This window comes from Dromaius novaehollandiae, chromosome 1 (assembly GCF_036370855.1).
Source record: "Dromaius novaehollandiae isolate bDroNov1 chromosome 1, bDroNov1.hap1, whole genome shotgun sequence".
NCBI classification, from domain to species: domain Eukaryota; kingdom Metazoa; phylum Chordata; class Aves; order Casuariiformes; family Dromaiidae; genus Dromaius; species Dromaius novaehollandiae.
Window position 1 is genome coordinate 86903685 of NC_088098.1, and position 27867 is coordinate 86931551.

Sequence of the window (27867 nt, forward strand, 5' to 3'; positions counted from 1 at the left end):
GGATGCTCAGTCTGCTTTCACTCATTTCTACTTGTTCTATATTGCTGAGTTCTCCAGGTTTTCACCCTTACATAGAAACCAGATTTAGTGTTTCTGATTTCTGCTCAGATTTCACCAGCCCTCTCAGTTGATCTTACACATTTAATATTTTACAAACAAATGTTCAGTGGTAGGAATATATTCCCATGATCCTATGATGAAGTTCACTCTGGAATAGACTTAAAATACTATTGATCATGTGGGATGCTGAAGAAAAGCTGACTTTCAGCCTTTGCGATCCATTATTACTTACTGGTAGCATGACTGTGATTCAAATGTTTGTGCATCCGTTAGGTAAACAGAAAGTAAGAGCACATTTGTGTGCTGAAGCAAGCTGGAATGTGCACTCATCCATTGGTGACCAACCAGGACAAAACTACACATACACATGTAGTGTTCAAATTGCTGAGGGAGCATCTTTCAGATTTTCTGTGTCATCCGGATTCAGAACAGCAGCCATAGGATTGTGATCTCCAACTTGCTTTCATCAAAGGGGGAAAAGAAGGGGAGAGAAAAGTGAGGTAATGGTAAAGTGGTTTTGTTTGATTGGTTGGTTGGTTTTAATGAAAAAAGAAGACTGGGGAAAATAGTGTTAAAACTGGGCTGAAATGATTGACTCATTCTACCATTAAGGAGAGATACTGACTTGATTATCACTTTCTGAAGGAACTTTGAAGCTAATCTGTGGCTCCCCAATCTCACAGAGAAAGAACTGGTAGAAAAGCCTGGATGACAAATGCACTTATCTGTGATAGTCTTCTCGATAACTTTTACAATATTGTTTAATAAGAACTGTACCAAACAATTCTTGATGTAATACTGCTGATTTCATCAGCACTTAACATATTTATGGATCTGAAATAGGGCTCAGAAGGCTAAAAATAATCCCAGAATATTTTGTATTATCATGTGATAAACTTCTTTTAAAATAGTTTTGGGAATATTTCTGTATTCTGCCCATTGAGCTATCTGCCATGCAACTTCTGCACTTCTGTCAGCCTGTAGTGACCACAGCAAGGTCAGCACCAGCAGATCCCTCTACTCATATGTGACTCTGCAAAACTTGAAAAAATAGACAAATACAAAGAAAAGAGACCACTGCAAACAACCAACTAACTAGGCAATATTAACAAAGACATCTAAAGCAAAAGACTCTGTGAAGTCCTCCAGAGAACTGCCAATTAATAATAAGATGATGTACTTAAGTACTATCCCAATATATAGCAGTATAAATCTTGTAGCTTATAAAATATATATCAAAGCTCTACATATGCAAACTCCAGGTTTCATTTCTAGTCACAAAAGGTGCATAATGTTTTACATGGAAAGGGTAGTGCAGGTACATTATAGATATTTTTAAATATAAAAATTTATTTTCTGCTGTCTTTGGCACTCTTTGTCCTTCTGCTGACTTTGGCAGTAGGATTCATAAAGCTAAGATTTTATGGGTGGAAAGAAATGAGCAACTGGACTAACAACTCTTGTTATGCCCCAGGATAGCTTTACTGTAATCCATATACTGCCATATATATTGCAATTAACTATAAAAAGTTTAATGGAACATTAACCCTACATTCCCTATGTAATGTATTCATAAGTAATTCAGCTACACCAAACTCAGGCTGATAAAATCCTCATGCTGTGTTACCTAGTTGTGTGTTTGCTGTGGATAAATTAACAGAGGATTTAAAGAAGAGGCAAACATCATCCTATTTATCTCCTTCCCCCCGAGAAGGTGTTTAAATAGCACAAACAGCCCAGTCTAGTCTGTCCTCAGAGCACATCACCAAGCCCATATTCAGATACAGACTTACCTCATGCTCATTCAGGCTGTTTGCAGAGAAGGCCATGCACCAGTTAGAATTTGGACAAGGGGACAGGACAGACAGCACAGACCCAAGCATGCCCTTGTTTGGAGTATGGATGGGTCAGACACAGCCCTTCCTTAGTTGAAGTCTGCTGCCAAGTCTATCTCATAATATTTTGCCTTGCTCAGCGCTGGGTAACAGTGCATGTATGCTGTGGATGCTCCCTCCTAGTTGCTGTATGCAGCGAAGAATTATGAGGTAAACAGGGCAGCCTACAATTAGCAAGAGCATGCTGTACTTCTGCACAGATCTTTGGCTTATTTGGCTTTCCAAAGGACAAGCCATCCTTTAGCTCATCTTGGAAAAAATAGACGCAGCCAAGGCGACCTATCAAAATGTACATTGGAAACCTCCAGCAGCAATAAAATACACCATTTTTCTTGACACTTTGTTTCTATTGGTATTACTTTCAGTATATCTGATGGACACATTCAGTATATTTTCATGATTGTTATGGCATATTGCCTGAATATAGGAGAATAGGGAGTTTCTTTTGGGAACACCACAACATCACTCCTCTACTCTGGCTAGCGTAGTTGTTCAGAAAGAACAGAATACCATCTGGAGACAGAACAGAGATTACTATCAAGGTGGCTTGACTCATGTCAACAACTTGTGTTTATTTATTTTACTTGACATCAAATCCCCCAAATCCCTTAGGTAACTAAGTGCTATTGACATGAATGGCAGCCTAGTGCTTTAGGGATATGAGCCTTAGATACTTCTGGAAATCTGGCCCCAAAACTTTAAATCATTTCCGTATGCCTTAGGGAACACAGACCTCTTTTGTTATGTAGGTCAGTAGGAGAATTTGCATAAAGCCTGGTCCACAGACTAAATGAGCAAAATCGCATCCAAGAACACAGAAAAATTTCCCTTTGCTTTCTCTGTGGCCTCCAATAAATTACCTAGGAATGTCTTTAAATTATAGCTCCATGGGAAACAATGAAAAAAAGAAATTAAACACAAGCTTATTTATCTTCCATTCACCACTAAGTGCCTGCCCTGAAACTTCTCTCACGTGGAATTTTTTCTCCTTGCCCATGCAGAGTAGTCAACAGCCCAAAGCACAGCAGTCTTTGTACAGAAGCCTAGATGGTGCCAAAGGAAGAGCAAGAAGTTTGGCTGCAAAGTAGAAGGTTGACAACTACATCATCAGGAGAGATCTGTGAATGGTGGAGTGTCCTCCGTCATAAGAGAGCAATTCAGACTGGTTTCACAGAAACTCCTCCTACTCATCTCCATCAGCAACAAATAAGCAACAGCAATAAAACATGGAAGGATGTGCAACAGGATACTGGTTCTTACCTGAAAAGGATTGTGTAACACAATCTTGGCTTTGCTGAAGGCAATAGCAAAGTATCAAGAGACTTCAGAGTAATCAAATTTAAAGTCTCTGTTCACTGTACAGGCTTTCAATACAGTTCACTGCCAGCCAAATCAATGACCAGAAAGACAAAATCTTAGTGCAATAGTTAGGGGTGTGGCAATACCACATCTGCCATCTATGACTGGTACTCAGATAAGTGGTGGTGGCAGAAATCACCTCTTGGGGGGATTTGTACATGTAGAATAATTTGCAAGATAATAACCTGTGCTACCTTGGATGTATCTGCATGAGGAACAGCTATGATTTTAAGCCTAATGAAGCAGGATATTTATTTTATCTTTTGGAGGTCTCACTTGTGTAGGATGAAGATCTTGAGCATGACTAAGATGTTGTTTAGGAAGAAAATACAACCGTTGACCCTCACAAGGGGCATCAATGTCAACAAAAAGAGCTTCTACTGCTATGTTAGGAGTAAAAGCCTGAACGAATAAAATGCTGGCTTGTTACTCAACGAGGTGGGTCATATAGCATCAGTGGACACAAATAAGTCTGAGGGACCCAATGCCTTCTTTGCCTCAGTCTTCACAAACAAGCCTCTCAGGCCTCTATGCTTAGCAGGAGAGTTCAAGGAGAAGAACTAGCAGCAGTGGATGAAGACTGAGTTAGTGATTACAGTCTGAGGAACTTCAAGCTGGACAGCCTCACTTTAGTCCCTGGGAAAATTACGGAGCAAGTCCCAATTGCTGTTGGACATGTTTCTGGGCACATGAAGGAGGAGGTTATTGGGAACAGTCAGCATGGATTTACCAAAAGTAAATCCTGCCTGACCAGTTTGGTTGCCTTCTGTGATAAAATGACTAGATTTGTAGAGGAGAGAGCAGTGGACATCGTTTACATTGCATTTAGCAAGGCCTTCAACACTGTCTCCCTCACTATTCTTGTATCCAAGTTAGGTCATTGCAGTCTAGATGGGCAGACAACCAGATGGGCAAAAAAGTGGTTGGATAGTCAGGCTCAGAGGGTACTGGTTAATTGGTCATATTCTGCCCAGGTGAAGTACCGCAGTGGTCTGCCCTGGAACTTGTCTTGTTCAATACATTTATCAGTGACCTGGGGGAGGTGATGGATTGCTTGCCCATCAAGTTTGCAGATGATGCCTAATTGAGAGGACCAGTAAATACAGGCAAGTGCAAGGCTGACATCCAGAGGAACCTAGACAGGCTGCAGAAATGGGCTAAAAGGAAGCTTATGTAGTTCAATAAGGGTAAATTAAAAGTCTTTCATCTGGGAAGGAGCAACAGTGCAGGCTGGGAACTGACTGGCTAGAGAGCAGCTCTGCTGAAAAGGAGCTGGGGAGTTTTGACCATGCACCAGCCATGTACCCTGGCAGAAAAGAAGGCCAACACAACAGTGTCTTAGGCTGTACTGACAGGAGCATAGCAACTAGATTGAGGGAGATGATTATTTCCCTCTACTCAGCACTTGTTAGAGTATATCTATAATACTGCATCCAGTTTTTGGTTCCCCAGTACCAGAAAGCAACAGTGCAGACTGGGAACTGACTGGCTAGAGAGCAGCTCTGCTGAAAAGGAGCTGGGGAGTTTTGACCATGCACCAGCCATGTACCCTGGCAGAAAAGAAGGCCAACACAACAGTGTCTTAGGCTGTACTGACAGGAGCATAGCAACTAGATTGAGGGAGATGATTATTTCCCTCTACTCAGCACTTGTTAGAGTATATCTATAATACTGCATCCAGTTTTTGGTTCCCCAGTACCAGAAAGCAACAGTGCAGACTGGGAACTGACTGGCTAGAGAGCAGCTCTGCTGAAAAGGAGCTGGGGAGTTTTGACCATGCACCAGCCATGTACCCTGGCAGAAAAGAAGGCCAACACAACAGTGTCTTAGGCTGTACTGACAGGAGCATAGCAACTAGATTGAGGGAGATGATTATTTCCCTCTACTCAGCACTTGTTAGAGTATATCTATAATACTGCATCCAGTTTTTGGTTCCCCAATACCAGAAAGCTAAACTGGAATGAGATTATAGGGCCACCAAGATGGTCTGAGAGCTGGAGCACTTGCCCTATTAGCAGAAGCTGAAGGAACCAAGCTTGTTCAGCCTGAAAAAGAGAAGGCTTCAAGGGGACCTAACGCTATCCCTCCAGTACCTACAAGGAGGTTTATTGAGAAGGTGGAGCCAGGTTCTTCACAGTAGTGTATGGTGGGAAGATAAAAGGCAATGGACATAAGCTGAAACAAGAGAGGTTCCAAATGGATACAAGAAGAACAGTTTCCACTATGAGGACAATCAAATGTTGGAATAGGTTTCTCGGAAGGATTGTGCAGTCTCCATCCTCAGAGATTTTCAAGATCAGGGTGGATAAAGCCCTGAGCAACCTAGTCTGACCTCATAGCTGACCCTTCTTGGAGCAGGATCATGACCTCCTGATGTCCCTTCCAACCTGAATTATCTTATGATCTTATGATCCTAGTTCTCTAATCACAGGAATTTGTCCCAACAGAGACTATGTCAAACAACAGATTGTACCCTACTCTTATCTATCTTCTGTACCACCTCCAAAAGATACAGGATCAGATGGGTAGAGAGAAGATTCTCAGTCATATCCATAGGCTTCTCTGGACAATTCTTTCTGACTTCATATAGGAACAAGATCCTAATTTTGAAAAATCAAACTCTCTTTGAAAGCTAAGTCATCTCTTGTAGCTTTATGATATATATCATGAAATGTGGAGCTATTCCATACTAAGTAGCTCCACCTGGTTAGGGTTCTTTTCTCATCTTACTTTTCAGTGCCAAGACAATGGACGACACATCATTCACAGAATGGTTAAATCATGGTTAATCACTTCTGGTTTTGTTTCATGTCTTCCATGGAATCACCTTTTAAAAACTTTTCTGTCCTTGATGGGTTTGCTTTTGTTTGGTGATATGTAGAACTGGTCAAACAGGACTCTCACTATTGCCAACTTTCTTTATGTGTGACAGGACTTTCCCAGTCTCAAAAGTGAAATAAACATGTAGGATGCAAATACAAACAGAAAAGGGTTACTTGTTCCCATAGTGAAATTTTTAAGTGAAGAAAATGCTGAGTGATTACAACCAAGCAATTCCCACTAGTGTGTATGTGGGTGTGTGTGCCGTGATCAAAAGAAATAGAAATAGATTAACCAAGTGCCTCCAAAGGTTCAGAAATTTTACTTCAAAAAGGAGCCACTCATAAAACAAACATACTAATCTGAAAACAGAAGAAAGAGGTAGAAATTGAAGGTCAGCTGCAGATAGTAAAAGAGAAGACTCAAAGGAAATACTATGCCTAAGGAGCACTTGAATATGTGATTTTTTTTTCCTAGAGGAGTATCCTACTGTGCAGATTGGCTCAGCTTCAGGAGGTGACTGCAACAAGCAGATACAGTGGTATCTGAAGGCTTCACTGTCTGTTGTGGCTTTCCTCATGCATTTCTTGCATTTGTAGGGTCAGAAACTCTTCTCAATGTTATCAAATACCAACATATAGCAAGCTGTAGTTTGTATGTCTCCTGCCACTAGCAGCTACTGCCATTTCTTAAATATGCTTGACCAGAGGCATCCCATGCTCTTCTGATTGGTTAAGTTTTGGTGTGTGGTGGGTTGTTTTTATCCATTGCAGAGCTGGCTGGAACCAGCTGTGACTAGTACAGGGCAGCTGATAACCTCTTCCCACACAGGTCACTCCTGCAGCTCCCAGCAACCAGAACTCTGCCATTTATGCTCAATACAGAGCATTGCAGAGTTACCAGGGTCTGATATCTACTGAACATGCTGGAGAAAATCAGTGAAAATGAGTTCAATGTAAGAATTTGCATTCAGTCATTTAGATACAGTAGGTTTAGTGGTGCAGTTACCTAGGAAATTTTCCTTGAATTGGGTCACAAAGAGAATGACATGAAGCTATTTTTGGCTGATGCACCTGATAAGTGGAAAACACTAATTGCTGAAGCTGCGATGGGAGGCAAAGAAGAGGTGCATTGCCTTGACTGTTCTGTTTACACTGGAAGTCTGCTCTGTTCTTGTGCAAACAAAAACATTACATTGTAAGAATGTGGAATGCTAGCGATGTCCAGAGTGGAAAGTTGAAGGTGCTTAGAGCCGCCAGATTATGCGGAAAAAAAGGAAGTGGGGGAAAAAATGTCATGTCTTAAAGAGAGCTGACAAGGAATTGGAGGGTGTTTCTTGTGATTCTGCTGAGCAGCAGTTGCAGTACTCTTATGGAAAAGCTCTTCAAGTGTTTCCTTACAGAGGTAACATGTAGAATGCTCCTGAGTGGAGATAATGTCACATTCAGTTGTGCAGTTTTGCTTGTGCTGGCAGGGAAGAGATTTAACCTCTTCTTTCACTTTTACCATTAAGTTTTTACTCTTTCTTCAGTCCCAAGTACTATCAGAGTTGTCTATTAGACTTACTAGTGTGTTCCTGAGAGCATCTTATTTATTGTGTCCATCCTTTGGGGGTCTGAGTCTTGAAGGTTGTATAGCTGCCTTCTCTCCTGAAACAATTATATGGTGATCTTCATTGTGTTTCCCTGTTCTTGTGACTGTCTTATTTACAGCTTATTTATCACAGTTGAATCTTATAGGTAATACTAACTAGGTAGGAAACTACAGATCTGGGGTTTCCCAGAAAAAGCATTTCAGGTGGAATTGCACTTCATCCTCACAATGTAGTAGAGCAAGGATTTAGCCTCTCTTCTTAATCACTGAGTGGGAAGTATGGTCCACTGGAGTCAGGGTAAAGATCTATTTCATGCAAACAATTCTATTAGACTAGCAGTAGTATGTTCATTCATTTTTCCAATCTCTTTACATTATGGCTGCCTGGACCTCATGCACAGAGGTCTACATGTAAAAAGTGAGAGAATTCAGAAGCCACAAAGTTCTCTAAAGCAGCTTATAAGTCTATCATATAATAAAGTTAGAGAAAGTATTTAACATGTCTTTCCTGTCAGGGAGTGTTCCCAGTGTTTCTGATTGACAAGAGGACCTCTGGAATGAAAACAGAGAATTTTAAAAGACAAGCTGACAGATTATTCCATGATCAAAGAAAGGTATGGCAGTATAAAGGGAAGGAATTCCTTGAGTAGTGAACAAAGAGAACAGCATAAACAGAAAAATACCTCTTTCTTCCTACTAAAGAAAATGTAGCCTACCAGCAAGTTAAAATCTGAAGAAAGGTAGATGCACATGTAGAGCAAATATTTCTTAGCATAGATTATCAACAGGCATGCCAGAACCACTCATCACAGCCCAGACCTGTCAGAATTTATTAAAGGATTTTTTTAATTATCTGTTAGCAACATCCTCCGAACAGTCAATAAGAGAGTTAGCCTCCAGAGGCAGACACACTTACATATAGAGTTCTTATTACTTTAGCATTTAATTACTTCCATATGCCTTTAGAGTCTTTAGCTAAGCCTTTGGAAGGCATCGGTGATGTCAGCTTTTAAAAAAGACCTTTCCCAGAGAATATACAATATCTGACTATACAGAATTGTCCTTTTCCTTATAACAGTAAAAGGTTATGCAACAGTTAGAAAATGCCTTCACTTTTCACTGTTCATGTGTCTTCAGGTTTAAGTCAGTCACCTGTCTTGCATTGTGGGAGGTAGTTCTGAAACTAGATAATCCAGTCTGCTTCGTTTGTTCTGCAAATAACAGAACCATAGAACCTGTGGCTGCATTTATAATTTCCTAAGGGAGTGCTCCTTCAGGCTCTTCTAGCAACTAATTCAACAGCTGCTGATACCAGAAGGCCCTTGAAACACTCTTTGAAACACTTCGAATGGTGCCTAACCTCAGCAGTATTCAAGGTAGCCTCTTAATGAAGATGGGAATGTTGAATAAAGTCATAAATGGCAGCTCCTACTTGGAATGACAAAGAGAGGGAAAGTCACTCCTACCTTATGTAAAAAGTATTTCAAGATATCCCATCTTTGCCCTCCACAGAAAATTGGAGGAAAACTTCCAGGCTTTTTGTGAAAAGACGGCAGCAAAAGATCTTGTACATCCAAATAGCCTGGACTAACCACATGCCTTCTTTCAGCATGGGCTGAAAGGGAGTTTAGTGGAATTGTTACACTATAAGCTCAGCTACCATCACCATCTGCAAGCAGTAAACCACTCCTTCCATCAGCCCTTCCCTAGTGAGATCAGTATTGGTTAAAGGCCACTTGCTTTAGGATTATGATGAACACCCAGATATGGGTGTGTAGCCTGTCCAGAGCTAGTGCTGGCTATTGACACAATACAAGAAAGGTGACATTTTGCATCTTGACATTTATGACCCATTCCTGATCATTTCATATGTGGAAGATGATGTGACCTTATCAATGGGTGTTGGTAAGGCACACGCCAAACATTGAGACATAGGAGGAATGAGCATGCCAGTGTCCGCAAGCATCTCAGCATCACCCTAGTGCATCATGTTAGAACAAGACAGTCTCTTGTTTGCACAGTGCAAAGCACTGTCCCCAGGAAACAAATCAAGCTATCAGTAGTTCTGAGCATAATCTGAATAAAGAACTAACTCTGATCTGTATCAATTAGGTTCTGTTTCTTGACCGCCATAAGGAATAACATGTAGAAGCAGTATGTACATCTGTGTGCAGAAGCGCATACATGGAATTGTGGGCAAAATTATGAGCAGCTATGATCACATTTCTTTGTTTAAAAAAATAGAAGCTCAGAACCATAATTCAAACATCTGCTGCTTGTATCTGCCTTATACCTCCTTAAAAATTATAATTGCCATTGTATTATCTTCCAGTTCCAGTGCAAGAAAGTGAACTATATCCCTGTCAGCCTTTTCATCTTTGCAATGATGTTCAGATTTGCCAAGTTTAGTTCAATTTCTGGTATTTGCTATGTAAATCATCATTATCATTTACAGCCAAAAGCTTGTAGCAGGATTCTTCAAAAACCACAGTTTATAAGCAGTTTAAATAATGAAGAGACAACTCTCAGCCTATAATGCACATTTCCCATTGCTTTAGGATAGAAATTGCTTCAGGAATTCGATGTCTGTGACTGTTTTCTCCTTTTCTGCCTATAGCAATACTATGAAAGTCTTTCTCTAATGAGAGAGGGAAAAAAGCCTTTAAGGAGACATGGACATTTTATGTAGTGGAAAAGTATCCCTACTGTCATAATTTACCAAGGATGCATTTCACCCTGACAAGGCAATGGTCCATCAACTCAGCTTTAGTTCTTCAGATGAGAAATAAGTCTTATAGTTCTCCTTCCCTCCCTTCTTTTTCTCCTTCCTTCCTCCCTCCTTCCCTCCTTCTCTCCCTTCCTTTTCTCCCTCCCTTGTTTCCTTGCTTCCTCTTTTTTCCTTCAATCCCTCCTTCCTCCTTCCTCCCTCCTTCCCTCCCTTCTTTCCTTCTTTCCTCCCTCTATGGTTTGCTTTTATCACAAACTCCCTGACATCTGAACTCCCATGTCTGAAACTGTCCCTCATTCAACCACAATTGCCTATGTCAGCACTTCCTAAATTGTTATGCTCAGTGAATTCCAGCCATATTCCACCTGAGAAAGTGTTTCTTTTTTGGGGGACACATCATCTCAAAGTTTTTAAAAGTGCACCACCACATTGCAATATCATGAAGATGCATTCCTGCTATTAGGTGAGGTTTAAAAATGGTGAGCAACTTAATACTGTTTTCCTTTCTCCTCCCTGCACTTCTAAATTCCTGACTGTTGTTGCAACAGGTTGGCCTCTATCAGCGGAGGGAGACTGAACTATTATACTGCTTAATTCTCTTCACACATGGTCTGAAAACTCTCGTATTTGTTTAGTGGCTAGTGTTGTCAGATGAAAAGAATAGCAGTGCAAAATATTATCTGAGAATTGCAATAAGCCTGGCCTCACCAAGCAGGAGTTACATAGTGGTTCTTCAGCATTTATTGATTTTGTTGTCCCAAAGTTTTTAAACAAGGTTTACAAAGTTTAAAAAGCTACCCTATCTTATAAGGACACTACTCTGAAGAGAGAAACTGAGTGATAGTACAGCAGCGCAACCGGTTTCTTGGCCAGAATATACATGCCAAACTGACAGAGTTGGCATCTTTTCATAAGTCTGAGCTCAGCCATGGACAGTGAGCTTGACATGGACCCTGGGGTGGTGACATTGTAAATATACTGTATATTTACTTTGTTTATGACTGTGGTGATACTGTAAACATGCTATAATATACATGGTAAATATACTGGAAGCTGGGTGAAGCCAGGGAAAGGCTGAGTCATGAAAAACTGCGCATGAACTTCAATGTAGGAAAAAGATGTCAAGACAAGGTGGGGGTGTAGATTCAGTGACCTGGAAGGAAACACCCATGCTTTCTCTAATGACAGTCCAAAACATTCAGTCTTATCTTCTGCAGCACGTGAACTGTGAGCACTGCAAAATATGGCAAGCTTCACACCTCAGAGTTTGTAGACTCTTTTCTGAGTCTACAAAACAAAATCAGCCTCCTATTCTCTTGTCAATGTGCTTGAAACAAGACTCTCAGGAGTTCAGTTTTCAAAATTCCCCATGGTTCTTGTCCTAACTATCAATATACAATGCTTTATGTGAAGCCCACTAGGAACTTTATGAAGACTCACACTCTCCAGATGACCTCAGAGGTCTTTCAAGATGCTTCAGTTAATGTCTTTCAGCAGCTATCTATGGGATTGCTTTGAACTAGAGTTTGTAAGGTGCTTCATAAGGCTGTCTGAATACAGCCATCATGTATGCTCCTAACCCAGAGGACACAAGATTATTGTTCATACTGGGGATCAGAAAACACCAAGCCAAATGTCCTACTTTATATTACTTGCTATGTAGCACTAGGTCATTTTTTCTTTTTAGTTCTGATTTTTCACCTGTAAAAATGAAACTCATCTTTTAGTACTGTAGCAATTAATGTGATTTGTATATGTATTTATTTATGGCTTTACTAATTTGTATTATGCAGTAAAATGCTTGTGGAGGAGAAAATATAGGCACAAGGCCAGATGGGAGACGGGATTTGACAGGGGACACAGTAAAGATGGATTTATAATTTCATTTTATTTGAAAACTTCATTTTTGGTAGAGAGGAGGATTCAAAAAATATTGTGTCTTGCAATTGTGTCATGACTTCATAACAAGGGTAAATGTTCTACTGTGGTTTGGGAAGTTCAGATTGGATATTAGAAAAAAAAATCTCACCACAAGGGTAGTGCAGAGATGGAGCAGGTGCTTGGTGCGGTGGAGGAGTCTCCAACCTTCAAGATTTTCAAGACTCTGCTAGACAGTCACAGCTGACATGATCTGATGTTGGTAATAGTCCTACTTTGAGCAGAGATTGGACTGGATGATCTCAGATGTCCCTTCCATTCAGTTCTTCTATGAGTCTATGGATAATTCTTAAGAGAAATCCACTCTTTCCAATCTTCCATCCAATCTTCCATTCATTTCTTTGTCACTTGCTTTTCTTGTAACTTATAAAGCCACGCTGACTTGTAAAATTCTCCCATAGAGGATGTAGCTGGTTTGTGACCAGAATCACTGGTATTCATCTGTGGAAAGAATTAGTCCGTTTATTTCACCTCTAGGTGAAACCCTAGTGCTTTATTTGTCAAGCACTGAACACTAAAAAAAGAAAGGGTGAATGAACTAAACTTCCTCCTAGAAGAGGTTTCCTGGGAAAGCTGGTGAATTTTTTTATTGTTTCTCTGAAGCATGCTGGGAAAAGCCAGAGAGCAGTTTACAACAGAAGAGGACAATAACACAGGGCAATTTCTGTCTTTAATTTGCTGTTATTTGCTGAAAGACAGGATTGTGTATTATGGTCCATAGAATTTGCCATAAGATTCTCTTTGTTGCAGAATCAGATGTCATCTTTTTCTAATTAAAAAAGTTTTCTAAATTTTCCATTTATGGAGATAATCTTGAAACTGTGAGGAGAGAGTAACTAATACCCTGACATGTGGTTGAGTCTGCTGGAAGCCTGAAACCACAGCCACAAGAGGTGTGAAGTGCCTCATTCATCTCAGGCAAAGCTTTATATGTTCTGCTTAAGCAGCTGGGCAGTTTGTCAACTTCTTTTTCAAGATGCCACAGAAATCAACACTTCTGACAAGGAGTCTGTCACTTTTTTTTTCAAGCTGGTTGCTGACATTTCATTTGCCTAGCTATCCGCTTGGAAAGTCTAGAAAGCTACCATTTTCTCTCCAACTTTCCCTTCTACTCCCCAAGAGAGATGGGGCTAGAATCAATGCCCAGCACCGTGATTTTGCCAAGTGGCTGTCAGTCCAGCTTAGCTTTACCAATAATATGGTTGATTAGGTTGTGTTGCAGATATTTTCCCCCTAGAATATTACTATTTATTAATATTTTAAATATAAAACTCCTAGACCACCTTATGACCTCTCAGGCATTTTTTTTTTAAATCATTCATTATCATGCTATAGGCTGGCTGAGCTTATGGAACACTAATATCTTCTTTCCCTATTCTCATTCTCTCTGAGGTACAGTCTCAATTAATTCATCTTTTCTGCAGCAAAAAGAGAACTTCAGCCAACTAATATATTTGATTAATGAGTAGGAAGATGGCCTAAGGACAAGTTTTTTGTGTATGAAGGCAGATGACGATAAAGTGTTCTTCCACGGGGGCAGAAGAGTGAAATAAATAGCAGCAGAACTTAACAAATTTTGCAGTTCTCAACCCATCATAAAACAGCAGCAAGACCACAGGCTTAACATATGGTCCATCTCTGGGACTCTTACGTCTTCACTGGTTTCTTGTCTTACTTGACTTGCAGACTTTCTCAAGGAAGGTAGAAAATTCTTGCCCAAGAGTTCTCTGTGCACAGTCAAGAACTTGATTAAAATGCTATCATTTCAGAAAAAAAAAAACCTCATCCTTAAAAGCAATAGTAAATGGATTTAAATAGTGTCCTAATCTTATACAAGCCAAGTATTTGTTGGATTGGTTTATTTCCATTTAGAAGCTTTCCAAAAATCAAGTTAGGGTTTTGTTTTAACTTTTTCCGTACAAGACATAGCTAAGGATGATTTTGTTACTGTATTGATTTATCAAATCTGAAAAATAGCACATATTACTGGGACTAAAGTTAGATATTGCAAATAAGAAAAGCAAGTGCTAATACAAGGCAAAATTGAACTACTGTTTCAATTCATTAGCAATTGTGGTTGATATCTAATAAACAAGCAGGATTCTAGCTTGACCCTTTGTTTATAGCTGGCTCTGTTAAGAGTGCAGTATGCATGTCAATAGGAGTTTATGGAAATTCATCTAGCAGGGTTCATCCCATTAGTCTGACTTGCATTTTTTTCTGTGTTGGTTTCTTGAATGCATAATAGAATATGAAGCCCTTAACTAGGCTAGAAGAGAAGTCACAGCAAATGTTTTTAAGAGACAATGTAAACATCAAATTCAAAGAACCATTTTTATGAAAACAAAACCAAGTTGTCTTCATCTGGTTTTGCAGGTGTATGACTAGAGACAATTTCCTGTACCTACATGTGTTTTATTGCAAGCAGCTACAGCAAGAAACATTGTTCCACTGTCCAAAATAGCTCGTTCCAACTAGATGAAAATATGGCTCCTTCTCCAAAGAGCTTGTACTGCAATTTCCTCTAAACACTCAATAATTTTTTAAAAAATAGAACCTTTATAGTCCTTATTTCCTACTGGAAATAAGTATTTGACACTCTATGCTAATTTGTATAAAGGAATTTTCAAAGTGGATTGCAGTGGAAAAACCAAGTTTTAATGAAAAAGTGTGATGATCCAAACATTTTGTCAACTAATGTTCATGATTGCTACAAGAGAAACAAACACAAAAATTGGCCCACAATATTTATTTTTAGAAGGAAATAAGCAAACAAGACATTCCATATATTTAATGTTTTTATTTTCAACAAAATAATCCTATTTTCTCTTTAAGAAACTGGATCAAAGCATTCATCCATAACACATCATCTTAAACTCAGAAGTTGCTTTAGTGGCTTAGAAGATCATTTGAGGTCAATAATTTCAATGGGAGAAGGAACGCCTGTCTTGAAGTTACTGCAGTATCATTGGGAGGGACAGGAAAGAAACCTCACAACAGCAGAGAGGAGCCATACTGTTTCAGAATCTTAGGATATACCAACATCACAAAATGCCTCACACTGCTGCAAATCTTGAGGTAGTCCATACCTGCAGCACAGTATAGTCGAAGTGCTTTGCCTTTGTGTGACTGCAGTCATTGCTGTTTCCCAATCTGAGACAGATCCTTTTGAAGCAGCTCAAGTGTTTTCTGGTGCCTCCTATAACTTCGTCACCTGAGATTCATGTGGGCAGAGCATTTATCCTTTGTATATGCCCTAATATAAGAGGGTAGGTATTCTACATTTACATAGCACATTTAATATTTTCAGCACCTGGCATGCCCATTATATCCGCTGACTTTTCTGACCCCAAATTTTCTTTTATAGTTGCTGATCCTCCAGATCAAATAAATTATGTTAAAGACAGTCTGCACCACTCATCATCAACAAAAAATATTAGGCAAAATATGACTGGGGAATTGTCTAATACTGATAAAAGATTCTACCCGCTTTGGAGTCTTTTTCGTGGATTTTTTTTTTAATGCACAAGTCACCTCAGGAAACTGGAAGCAAAATTCCAAGAGCAATTGGTCAGTTCTGAAATAGAACAGAATTGCTGTACATTGATTACTAAGACAACATGAACGAAGATGACCAACTGTTTTCCACTCATATTTGTATCAGGCAACTAATATAAATAATTAAAAGAATGGTAAATAAATTATGCAGATTTAATGGAGAGAAAATGCATTCTGTGCAAGGAGTTTGAAAGCTGACTATTACAGAATGTAATTTTAAAAAAGAAGGAACTTCTTTAAAAATACCTGCTACATTTTCTTTTAATGTAGGGCAGATCTAGAAGGTCTAGTAGTGTTAAATGAGTTCTATTCTGCCTTCTGCAATATCAACATGTTGTTTTGAGTTCTACGCTTCATTATTGTTTACAGTGATGCAAAAGAGCACAAACTCATTCTCAGAACGAGGGCTTACACAGCTTATGCTTCTAACTAGCTTTTTATTATTGTTGTTGTTGTTGTTTGTAAATATTCACAAAGAGGAATCCTTGTATAGAAATTGACATATGCAGTTCCGTCTTAATTGTATTTCTGTTGGTTTTCAAGCTAGTGGAAAGCTTGCTATATATCAGTTCTCCCTTTCCTACTGTTTCCCATTCATGAAGAAAGAAAATGCATCTACAATAAGAGCAGCAATTCACAGTTCTGGTACATGTGTCAAGTCACATTTTTCCCTTCTCCAGAGATCACCAATGCAATCCCCAAAGGTTTAGCAAGGTGGTTACAATACTTAATTGACACAGATCAAGCAATACTTTCAATTCAACAAAATGTGTCAACTCAGAAATATGTAGCTGAGCTCAAGAGAGACAGTCTTCTGTCAGTCTTCCATCGGAGCATAATTATCCATTCAAGTAAGAGAAAAAAGGACATTTAATAAACCCATGTAATTGCAAAGATCATGATTTTGATTATGGTACCCAGCTTCCTGCAATAGAGGAGAGGCAGGAGATGTTTGCAGTGACATTTCAGTACAGTCAGAAATCCACAGGGTCCAGGTTCCTCATTGTCTGATTTTGATTATCATGAGGTGATTTGGCTCAAAGTCCAGTGTCAGTAATAATAGTGTCAGCTCTTCAAAAAGAAAAGTTCTGTTACTGGTCCTGTTGGAAAAGGAAATGTCAAGACCATTTGTTTCTTTTCACTTCTGTTACTGGAATGAAATTCCAAGTTCCTGAAAATGTGAAAACTCCTAAAATGGCAGTCCATTTCTCTGAACAGTCATTTTTCTTAATGAGGCCCTTGGCAAATAGTAAAATGACAAGACTGAAACAGCATCAAACCTAGAGAGCAGTTTTTTTGGATGGCTTAGTCACTGTGCATCAGGAGTGCATTGAATGGTTTTGAGTTTGAAAGAAAGAGACTACCAATTTCTATACTGCCTCTGCAATAGCTCTTATTCATATATCCAACATTTGCTCTCCATTTCGTTCACTGCCATGTTATTGCTCACTACACAACCTTGAGGGCTCAATAGCGAGTCAGAGCACTGCTGTTCAGAATCCTACTCTTCCACAGAAAACAGAGACCATCTGGAGCTCACTTGGAAGATTAATAGAGGACACACCACTGAAAGTCACATAACGTCCTCTCATTAGGAAAAAAGTTACCACTTTAGAACCTTTAAGATCTTCCTAGAAATACCAATCACTTTTTTAAAAAGGAATATAGCTTAAAATGCATTCACATGGCAAAAAAAATTAAACAGAACAGTCTTGCTAAGACAGTAATGTTGGCAGTGCAGCTAATAGATTTTGCCTTTCTTCAGAGGGCAAAATTTGGCAGGCCCTGAATACTAGCTGAATGGCTACAGTCCTTTTAATCATCACAGTGTCAGCAACTACTTCTTTCCTGAGTTTAGTTACAGGGTTTTTTTCAGTTCTCTACCAAAATACAAAGCAGAACTTCAGTCAGCTGTCCTTGCTCTGAGAGCACTGGGATTCTGTGAGACTAAAGGGAGAGAATATACCATATATAGCAGTCTAGGAGAAGACTTACTCATCATCTCTTTGTAAATGGATGAAATCCCAGTGCTGGCTCCTTTTGTTCATTTCTTTAGAGCATTACAGAGCATCACAAACCACCACGGGCTTTATCTCAGCAAACCCACCAACTTGGTGCAAATATCAGTGCAACAACTGGGACACCTAAAAGGTAGGAGAGAGAAGACTGGATTCATATATCCATAGATGCCATCAACCATTCATGATGCACCAGCAGAACTCTTCTAGGCTGGCAAATGTGTGTGGCCTGCTATACCATGCTTGAACATTTGGAGCAGACAACTGTTGTGGCAAAAGTGATCCATGTTCTGGAGTAAGGAAAGAGGCTTCTTAGACATTATAGACCTCCTCTTCCATGGCATGATTGACCTCCCCATGAAGTTGGTGGAAAGTGTTGTGCCTCAGGATCTCCCAGCCACGGTGAGAACTAGTCCTGGATGTGTTCCGTGACAATGATAGAGCAGACAGTTCTTTCTTGTATGGGACGTTCCTATCAATTTCCATCTTTTCCAAACCTTTGTCACAATTATCCCTATCCTGAGCCTTAAATGCTTCTGTGTACCGCATCATCTTGTGTTTGTTGGGATCAACTCGGTCTTCTACTCTGTAGGAGAATTACAAAAACATAAACTCAATGAAGTAGGAATGTGCCAGCTTATCAACAAAGATGAGCAACCACAAGAAGCAGTCCTCTCCCAAAGATCTGCCTGCAGACCCAGACATTTGAGAATCATCAACACAAAAACAGGAAACTGATTTTAAGAACAATCCTTTTAGTTTTCTTGCCTTTAATACATGTTCTCATGCAAGTGGCCCCACATTCTCAGCTTCTGTCACAGAGTTATCCCCTTGACTTCATCCCTGTTATTGGTTTCACTACCTTTCTTGCTTCTTTATTTTTCTGTCCCTTTAAATCATTTCCTAGCAAAGATTTGCCCTTTCCATTTTACCAGCTAGAAGATATCGGCAGACCCAGTCCATCTGACTCCATCTCCAGATCTATAGCCTTTGTCTGTATATACATGTATATTCATCTATTTCCTTTTTTGTTGTCTTTCCTCCTCTGCTACTGCATGTTTTTAAGCCTCAGGATGTCACTTATTTTTCACCAAGATTTGGTTTATCTTCTCCACATCCACCAATCCTTCTCTGCATTGCTCATATCTTGCCTTCTGAAATACTGTCCCACACTAAATACAATGAGCATACATGTGATTTAACAGAATAAGATGACATCATCACTCTTTTCTCCTAGCATCCAATTCAGAATCGGTGCTGGGATGTTGCACTTGCAGAGTTTTATTCTGCACCTCAGACTGAATGTGTTGCATACTGCCAACATCTTAAGTCTGTTTGTTCTGCCCAGAAAACTTGCAAGAAAAACTTACAAAAAAATTTGCAAACCTCATTTCTCTGCTAAAGCCTGCAGAAAGTCCTACTTCATAGAGCAGCCACTCCCCCTTCTGGCTTTATCAGCAAAAGATGAAGCAGTGAGAAAAGACACATCCCCAGACAAAATTTATTCTTTTCTCACCCTGGTATAAATGTTGAGGAAAATCAGAAATAGCAAGGAATCTCATGCTATCTAGACTACAGGCAGTTTGTTTATTATTTCAGGAAAGCCTAGGTCTAAGACTTTGCAACCTGATGTAGTCTTTGCAAAGCATAATACAGTTACTTGGCTCACAGAAGAAAGCAAGCTTCTATTTTTGAATCATTTCAAGCTACTTGCTGCTGACAGCCTTAATTGTTTCTGCCTCTGCCATTCCATGCATCCATTGGATAGGGACAGCCAACCAACCACAAAGATGTGAAGAAGCTTTGTGATACTACGAGGAGATTGAAAGAAAAATCCAGGCCTTATAACCCACGCAGCTACTGGGATTTGTCTCCTGGGACTACAAGATAAGAATGCATCAACAGATTTCACAAGGCATTGCTTTGTGAGGGGAACAGCACTTGTCCACCGTACACATAAACCAGACAAGGATCCATATTCTAGAAAGGAAGGACGCCAAACACTCCTCCCCAGGCCACTGAAATGGCCCCTTGTTCACATCCATACACTGAATGCTTCTTCTGGGATCCTTTCATACACACATCTGAAGGGAACTCACCTGAGATACCATCGGTCCCCTAGCCCATAGTTCCGACCGCAGATTCCAGAGCGAGGCCAGAGACATCGTGGCAGCTTCCGTTCCAGCATAACAGTAGTAGCAACAACCTTTACAATAAAAAACAAGGTAAGAGCTTGGATGAATGGGGGGAAAAAACCAAATCTCTCTCTTAAAAATAATTAGTTTCGCTACTACTGATCAGGTCCATAAATACTGAGGGAAAAATGCAGAGTCAATACCCTGTTTATTATGCAGCAATTCATTATTTTGGTCCTAACTGTGCCATGATTTGAGGAAGCAATGGTACTCTTAAAACACTGTTAAACATCTTTCCCTTTATAGCTCGTAGTAAGGTGTGGGGTAATCAATTTACAAGCTAGAGAGAAGGACACTACTTATATCAGTATCACAGCCTTGACTGAAATTGAGAGTCTATTCACCATCATCAAAACTTGCTATCCTAGCCACACAATTGCAGCTAATCATTTGACTTTTTGTTTTCTCTCAAAAAAATATTGGGAAGTGTGTTTGCTGCTAAGCAGCCAGATAACTGATCTGGTTCAATGTAGCAAAAGGCAGCACAAGCTTTCTGACCAAGAGAGGCAGGCCAACTTCTCTTAATGAATCTAAAGACACAATTGACCTATTTGTAACCATTGCTCTGCATTCTATCTCTTTGGAGTCAATCTCTGTAATTATTATTTAACTATCAATTACACAGGAATGTGATGTGTAAGACAGGGGCACCTTTAATTCTTTTTAACAAGAGATTCCGTGAGTAAGAAACAAACAGCTATGGAGACACAGGATGAACAAGAAAGGCTGGATAGGCTTTTAGCTGCTATTTGAAATAAGACAGGGATACCAGTACAGCAAAGGTATTCTGGAAGGCAGATGGGAAAAGCTGCAAAATAGTCTTGCACTGAGACAGTTCAGACTCACAGAAAAAATGAAAGAAATTTGGGGGCTAATGTACAGAGGCAGTAAAACAGAATTAAAAGGACATGGCTTACTTTATTAGCCCTTGAAAAAAGGCCTGACGAGGGTTTTAAAATACATCCTTTAGTGCAGTGTGGGTGGAGCAAGTAATTGGACTATTTAGCGCATTTCCCTTGGACAACCTTTCCCCCTCTTTATTCAGAAAGAATCCATACTATGTAACCTAGGTTACCTGGGCTCTCCAGAGCTCATCCCGTTCATGGGCCACTCTCCAATGGGTGTCACCCATCATGGCAATAAGCAAGTTGAGCATAAGGAGGGTGGCAATGATGGCAAAGGCAAAGTATACCACACTGTACATAAAGGGCAGGTCCACATCATAGTTTGCAGGGCCATCAATGATAGTGAGGAACAGCTCAAAGGTGGTGAACAAGGACATAGGATAGTTGTAGAACTGGCCAAGGTTTTCAGGATTCTCAGTCTGGAAGATGATGTAAAAAGCTAGAGGAGAGCAATGAGGGAAGAAAAAAAAGTTTAACAATGTGAATCATGTTCCAAGAGCAGCAACAAGGTCCTATGAGAGATGTTGACAATACAAGAAGGCCTGGGAAGGTACTGCACATATTATGCTAGTGCAGCACTCAGCATAACAAGACCAAATCCCTGAGTAGGGTCACTGGTCACCATTATAAAACAATTCAAAATTACTTTGATTAGCTACTTGTGCTAAAAAAAAAAAAAAAAAAAAAAAACCCACAATCTTTTCTTCTTCATGGATAGAATAGTTACATATGTTAATACCATTTTTCAAACACAATTATAATAAATGCAGTATATTTTTAAACCTTGACTTACATATATATTCACATTATCTGTATTGTCCTAATACTTATTATCCTGGAAAGAGCAAGAGTTGATAACCAAACCCATCAGAACAGAAATCAATGCTGGGAAAGACACCATACTGAAAGAAATAGAAACTATACATCATCAACCCCTTTACCCGCTAACTGAGAGGGCAACCTGGGTGTACCAAAACCCACTGCACTTGATTCAAATGAGAGGAGTTGGCAGAGATAAGATAACCCAGTTTCCCTTTTGTAGACTCACCTGATGCAAAGCCCAGTATCACCACAACCATGAGCCAGCAAAAGCGCATAAGATCGCCAAATATCATCTGTAGAGCAAAGACAGCACTGCTGTAAGGTCCAACTGTCCCACCAAGCCACCATGCAACCATTTTCCAGATTCTAAGGTCATAGGTGGGTGAAAGGAAGCTTCTGCATTTTATGCATCCCTCTACTTCCTTTACTAGAGAAAGAATGTGAAAGTTCCAAACCCTTCATGCAGACAAGAACTTGACCCTTTGCCATTAATTCAAATCCTGAGAGAGAAAGAACATTCTTTGAATTCTCCCTATCTGGAAAGCGTTGTCAGGATGTCTTTCAAAAGCCCACATTTGTTTCTTATACCTTCTGGATCATGATGGTGAAGGGTCCCAGCATCTGGAAGCCTCGCGCGAAGTACATGACATTGCACCATCCTAACACCAGGGCAAAGGACATGGGCACCACCTCACCAGTCATGCTGGTGAGACGCATCACCATGGTTACCAGAATCATGCAAGCATATGTGATACTGCAAATGAAAAAGAGAAGGTGAATGAAGTTCAGTAAAGCAATCTTACCCTCCTTTTTCTTTTCTTTCTAAAAATTCCAAGACAGACACACACAGTCACCAGCCTCATAGGCAGAGGAGAGTTACTTAGAGACTTATCAGTGTCTCTACCTGCCCACTTATCTGGTTTCTTATACAACATTTGAGTCAGTAAAAGAAAGAAATCAAGAAAAGGAATATTCTAAAAGAACAGAGAAGGTGATTCATCTGGCAAAAGATTGCAGAGGGGATAATGAGATACAATGTATTTATTAGACTTAACAGATGGTGTACTTACATAATTATGTGGAAAGGGCCTCCTAAGATGGTTTGTCCAAAGTATTTTGCTGCTCCAACTCTAAGGATATCTGGGATCTAAGAGAGACACTCTATTGACTTTAAGACTCAGATAGAGTTCATTATAATATTAATTATACTGGTAACCCCTAATAATCACACAGTCTTGGAGCAAGCCATATCTGCTTTGTTTGCTTGTTCACAGTTTTTGTATTATGTTCCTTTAAAAACAGAGTGATTGAGTCAGGTTGGCCCCTCTGGATAAGGTAGAGATTGCTCATTTCTTGGAAAACCTGAGAATGTTCAGGCAGGTTGAGAGACTTTGGGATGAGACAGAGAGATGTTGCAGCACAGAACTGTAAGCCTGAAGTTCCTGTAGACTACTGAGAAGAAAAGAGAGTTGACAAACAGCCCAGCCTCAGAAGTGACAAAAAAAGACCTTCTTAGAGACCAGAGGAGTTTGCTATAATTCAGATTCACTGTGTAAGTTGTAGTGTAGTCCCAGAGTCCTGACCAAACACCTGTCCTTCTGGAATGTATATGGGCAGAGAGCGAGCTGCCTACCAGCCCTATTTTATTTCAGATCTCTCTGACTTTGTCATTTGAGTTTTCCCTATTTAAAAAGTTCAGTCTTATAGTTCATATTGTAATAAAATCAAGTGTGTGTGTGTGTGTGTGTGTGTGCGCGCGTGTGTGTGTGTGTATTCTAATATAAAGAACTCCTGCTCTTTTTTTGGGAGAGTTCATGGTAAGGAGAACACCTAGACAGGTCCATCTCAGAATTCTGGTTGAGTGAGGGTCCTGTCATAGGTCCATACAGTTACTGATCTCCAGTTAAAGATAAATTTTCCTTTGTACGTACAGAGATCATTTCACCAAGCACCCCCAAATAGATGAGTACAGAAAGTCTCTAAGAATCTCGTGCAACTGCAGGGGTTCAGCTGGAACCACAGATGATCCTAAAGGGAACTGTGGCATTACTCTGCAGATAGTATTTGATACTGGGACCAGCCCTTCTAACTGTTTCTTCAGGACCTGGAATCTTACTAGTAAACTGTCATAATTTTGTAAAAGATGCTGTTGCCAGTGCCGGTTGCCATAGGTGTATACTGAAGCACTTAGACTCAGCAAATAACCCCTACCAAGTCCTAAACACAAACTAGTATTTGTCCAGTAAGTCAGACCTGTCTTGAATAAACTCAAGACTGTATAGTTCACCGTTCCTCTTACCTCAAGGATCAAAATTACTACAGCACCAATGACTGTGATCAGCTCCCCCACCAGCCTCAGCTCATCCTCATATGTCAGATATGATTCCTAAAAGGAAAAAAGGAGTCAAACAAATTAAAAAAAAAAAAAACAATGGGGGAAAAGAAGGTCTGCTGTTAGTGTAAGAAACATGCCAAGGCCTGAAGAGGCTACAGAAACCAGCCCAGTCTGAGCACAGAGAACAGAGAACACCCCATGTTCCTCACTGACCAAGGTGGGGAGAGAAAAGGACAGATGCAATAACTGGGAGTTGAGAAGTGCTTGGACTTTCCAGTTGAGTAGCTTAGGTTAGAATTACCAAGTTCTGCCTATGGGACTATGACTCCTACAGACAAAGTACCTGCAGCATTTTCTGGATATAGATAGTATTGTCTCTACTGCTTGTTTTGTTGTCTGTTCGGGGTTTCAGTGGTCGGTAGATGCAGCACATAGTGAAGCAGACCATGTAGAGCACATAGAATAAAGCCAGGAAACAGAAATAGGGTCGTCCATACATATTCCACTTCAAGCTCACCAGTTCCTTCACAGGTGTTAAGTCTAAGATCTGGCGGGCCTGCAGAAGATTAAAAAAAGACAGAAAAAAAGGAGTTATTTGCCATAAGGGATTGTGTCTATAAGCATCATTTACACTGTTCCCTGAGACAACATTAGAAAATTCTTCTTGCCTATATTCTTCAGCATTAAGTAGCCGAATTTATTATGCAAAAATGAGAATGCTCAAGTCTGTCTGGATTAGCCCAGGTTGCCAGTAAAGAGCACTAGGAAAAAGTAAGAAAAATATACCCTGCAGCAAATGGCTTTTGAGTACAAGTGGAAAGCACAAGAGAAGCACGTTAGATACTGAAATAGGTTTGTTTTCTCTGTAGGCCTGGATGCATATAAACATTTGAGCTGTGATTTAAGTCTATTATTGCAAATCTATGAGACTGCATTGCAGGAAAGAAAAGATATCATTTAATATAGCTTTTATGAATGACCTCATTATTTTTTTACAGGGCTATCTACAAAGTATATGATATGTATATAGTAGGATTGGCTTAGTGTCAGAAGGTTTATACACCCTGTGAACTTTGGGGATTCCAACATGTACAAAACTATTCTACTTCATGAATTGTCTTTTACTGTAATTGGAATCCATTTTGAAGAATATTTTATGTTAAGCAAGACAGCACAATGCACTTTATACCAGACAGGTACTCCCCTCTGTGCGAAATATACACCATTATTAAAACAGAATTGAAAATAAAATCATTTGAATTCTATTTCCAACTGCAGAACAAAGATGCTGAGCAACCTGATGGAATTCTCTTACCTTTTTTTTTCTTTCAAAATTCAAGTTCTGCATTTATCCATCTAAATTAACAGTGACTTCAACCCCTAATTCTATCAACTTCAATAGCAATTGTGGAAATTCTTCATTTCTTGGAAACATATCTAAAGGTCCTTTACATCATTAGCCCTCTTTGAAAAGCTGGTTCTGACATTATCTCAGCTTAGCAGACAGTTAAGAGAATTCGGAAAGATTTCTGGAGTTGCTTGATTTCCGTCTGAAGGCAGCATCTTAATGGTATAGCCTGGATTTTCTAATTTTCACTATTCAGCTATGACAATGATAAAAAATGCAGTATACCCACAGTGAGACATACTGTGAGAGGATCCAGGCTTTTCAGCTTACTACCTCTAAATTATTTATATCAAATTCAAAGTTTCGGTCCTCTTTAAAATCTCAATGGTTCAGCTCAAGTGTACCTAGCCCACATACATTTCCAGAAATAAATAGAAGCTTCATCAAGCATCTTGTGTGATGTGAAAAATAGCACTACTGCATACATTAAGGTTGTGTTTCTGTCAAAGATATGCATATATGCATACATACTGTGTATCTGAAGAATTATATACAAACAAAAAGCTTCGTCAGAAAAGTTAAGACCATAGTTTTAGAAGTGATGGAAAGGGTCTTTAAAAAGTAAGATCAGTGGAGTTGTGAGCACAGGTGGGAAACAATTCTCTCCCATCGTGCACTTCCATTTAAAAAACATGAGGAATCCAGAAATTTTCTTAAGTGTCCTCATGGTTGGTTGGGTTAATTTACACACATGTGCATAAAGGACAAAGAAAACCCAGGCATGTTTTGAAAACAATAATTGAACTTCTTTCTCCCTGTGAATATATTGATTTGCAGCTAGGATTATTCTGATGACAACTATAAAATATGGAAAGATCAACACCACTCTGCTCTTTTTAATTGTGTTTCCTAGGACAAGATGAAATTCTGGCTACATTGGTAAGGCATTATCACTCTTCCCAGGAGCAGTATGCAAACATTTTCTTTAAATAAAACATGTCACTGGCTGCAATATAAAGACCAGATATTTGCAGAGAAAAAGTTTTCTGTTTTGAGGAAAAATCTCATCTGTACTCTTTTTGAGGGAGTACTTATCAATGTGATCATATCATGTGTTTGGAGAGATAACTAATTACATGTTAGGAATGTATGCAAGTCATGTGAAAGTTGTACATTTTGGCCTGGAATTGTAACGTACAGAGTTCAACTTAATGCAACTATCCTCAGCTTGTTCTAAGTTTAAAAACTATGGCTTCTGTTTAAAGACCTGAAGTTCAGCATGTATGCACAAAAGCTTGTTTGATTTTTACATGTCTATCAACTCATGTAATAAATGTCATTACTTCTTCCCAGCAATTTTCCTTCATGTATGTCCTTAGACCATCACTACTATAAACAACACAATCACAGAACCTTAGGCAACTAAATGAGGTTCCTGAATTAGTGATGTAGTTGTCCTAAGCTTTCCCTCTTTGTAGGTAATAGGGCCATACAGATGGTCATTCAGATCACGTGCAGCTCCCCATCAACAATATGTGAAACTGATGGTATCTGTACCTGTATTTAAGCACCTCCACTGGTGACAAAAATGAGATGGGATTAATCTTGGTCAAGTGCATTTGTTTAGCTTAAGTTGTCCAATGTGAACACACAGTATTTTGTGCAAAAAAGTAACCACTTCCAAGCCCACCCAGAACTAGATGCTCTGCTTAGTAAATGACTCTGTGAAGAAAGAATGAACCACATGGGAAAGATACTAGTTTTAGTATGTAATGCACTGTTGGGATGTATTCAACACGGTAGTGACAACACTATGAGGATGTGAAAAAAATGGAAGAGAGAATAAAACCGTCTTTTCATATTGAGTTTTTGAAAACTTTGGACCATGATTCCCTAGTGATCACAAACCACAGAGTTCCATGAAGAGGAAGTAAGTACCACAGAAAGTGGATCCTTCAAAGTGGATAGATAATACTGACTTCAGTTATCATGGCTGCCAAGATCTAGAGTTGTTGAAGAACTAGATTTCTACTTTAGAATCAAATAGATTACCTTAAGGTATTTTCAAAGCCACATTTTCTTTTCATTCAGTTATGAACCTTATTCTGTTACAGTGAAAGTAAAACAAAGATATTTTGCCTAGCTGAGCCTGCAAGCCCAGAAAGACTACCTTAGAGTCTTTTGATACTCTTCTGTCAGCTCATTAGAGAAGTTTAGGGTCCATTCCTAATCTGGAAGATATCAATTTAGCTCAACTTAGGTTATAATTGTGCAGGTTTCCTGCAACTAAAGA

General features: G+C 39.5%; 1 protein-coding gene across 4 annotated transcripts in view; it reads right to left on the bottom strand.

Annotated features, from left to right (window-relative positions):
* Positions 1 to 15178: 15178 nt before the first annotated feature.
* Positions 15179 to 27867, bottom strand: part of LOC112990871 (transient receptor potential cation channel subfamily V member 6-like) — a 29799-nt gene continuing 17110 nt past the window's right edge. For 2 of the 4 annotated variants that reach the window (XM_064518867.1, XM_026112897.2), the window contains 8 exons: positions 24570 to 24782; positions 24191 to 24277; positions 22962 to 23038; positions 22480 to 22645; positions 22118 to 22184; positions 21240 to 21508; positions 20069 to 20175; positions 15179 to 18555 (listed from right to left, as the gene is read on the bottom strand). In XM_064518867.1, the coding sequence (XP_064374937.1) occupies positions 18282 to 18555; positions 20069 to 20175; positions 21240 to 21508; positions 22118 to 22184; positions 22480 to 22645; positions 22962 to 23038; positions 24191 to 24277; positions 24570 to 24782 (1260 nt within the window). In that variant the 3' untranslated portion in view covers positions 15179 to 18281. The remainder of the gene's footprint in view (positions 18556 to 20068; positions 20176 to 21239; positions 21509 to 22117; positions 22185 to 22479; positions 22646 to 22961; positions 23039 to 24190; positions 24278 to 24569; positions 24783 to 27867) is intronic. The other 2 variants (XR_003261178.2, XM_026112899.2) reach the window with 2 other exon arrangements.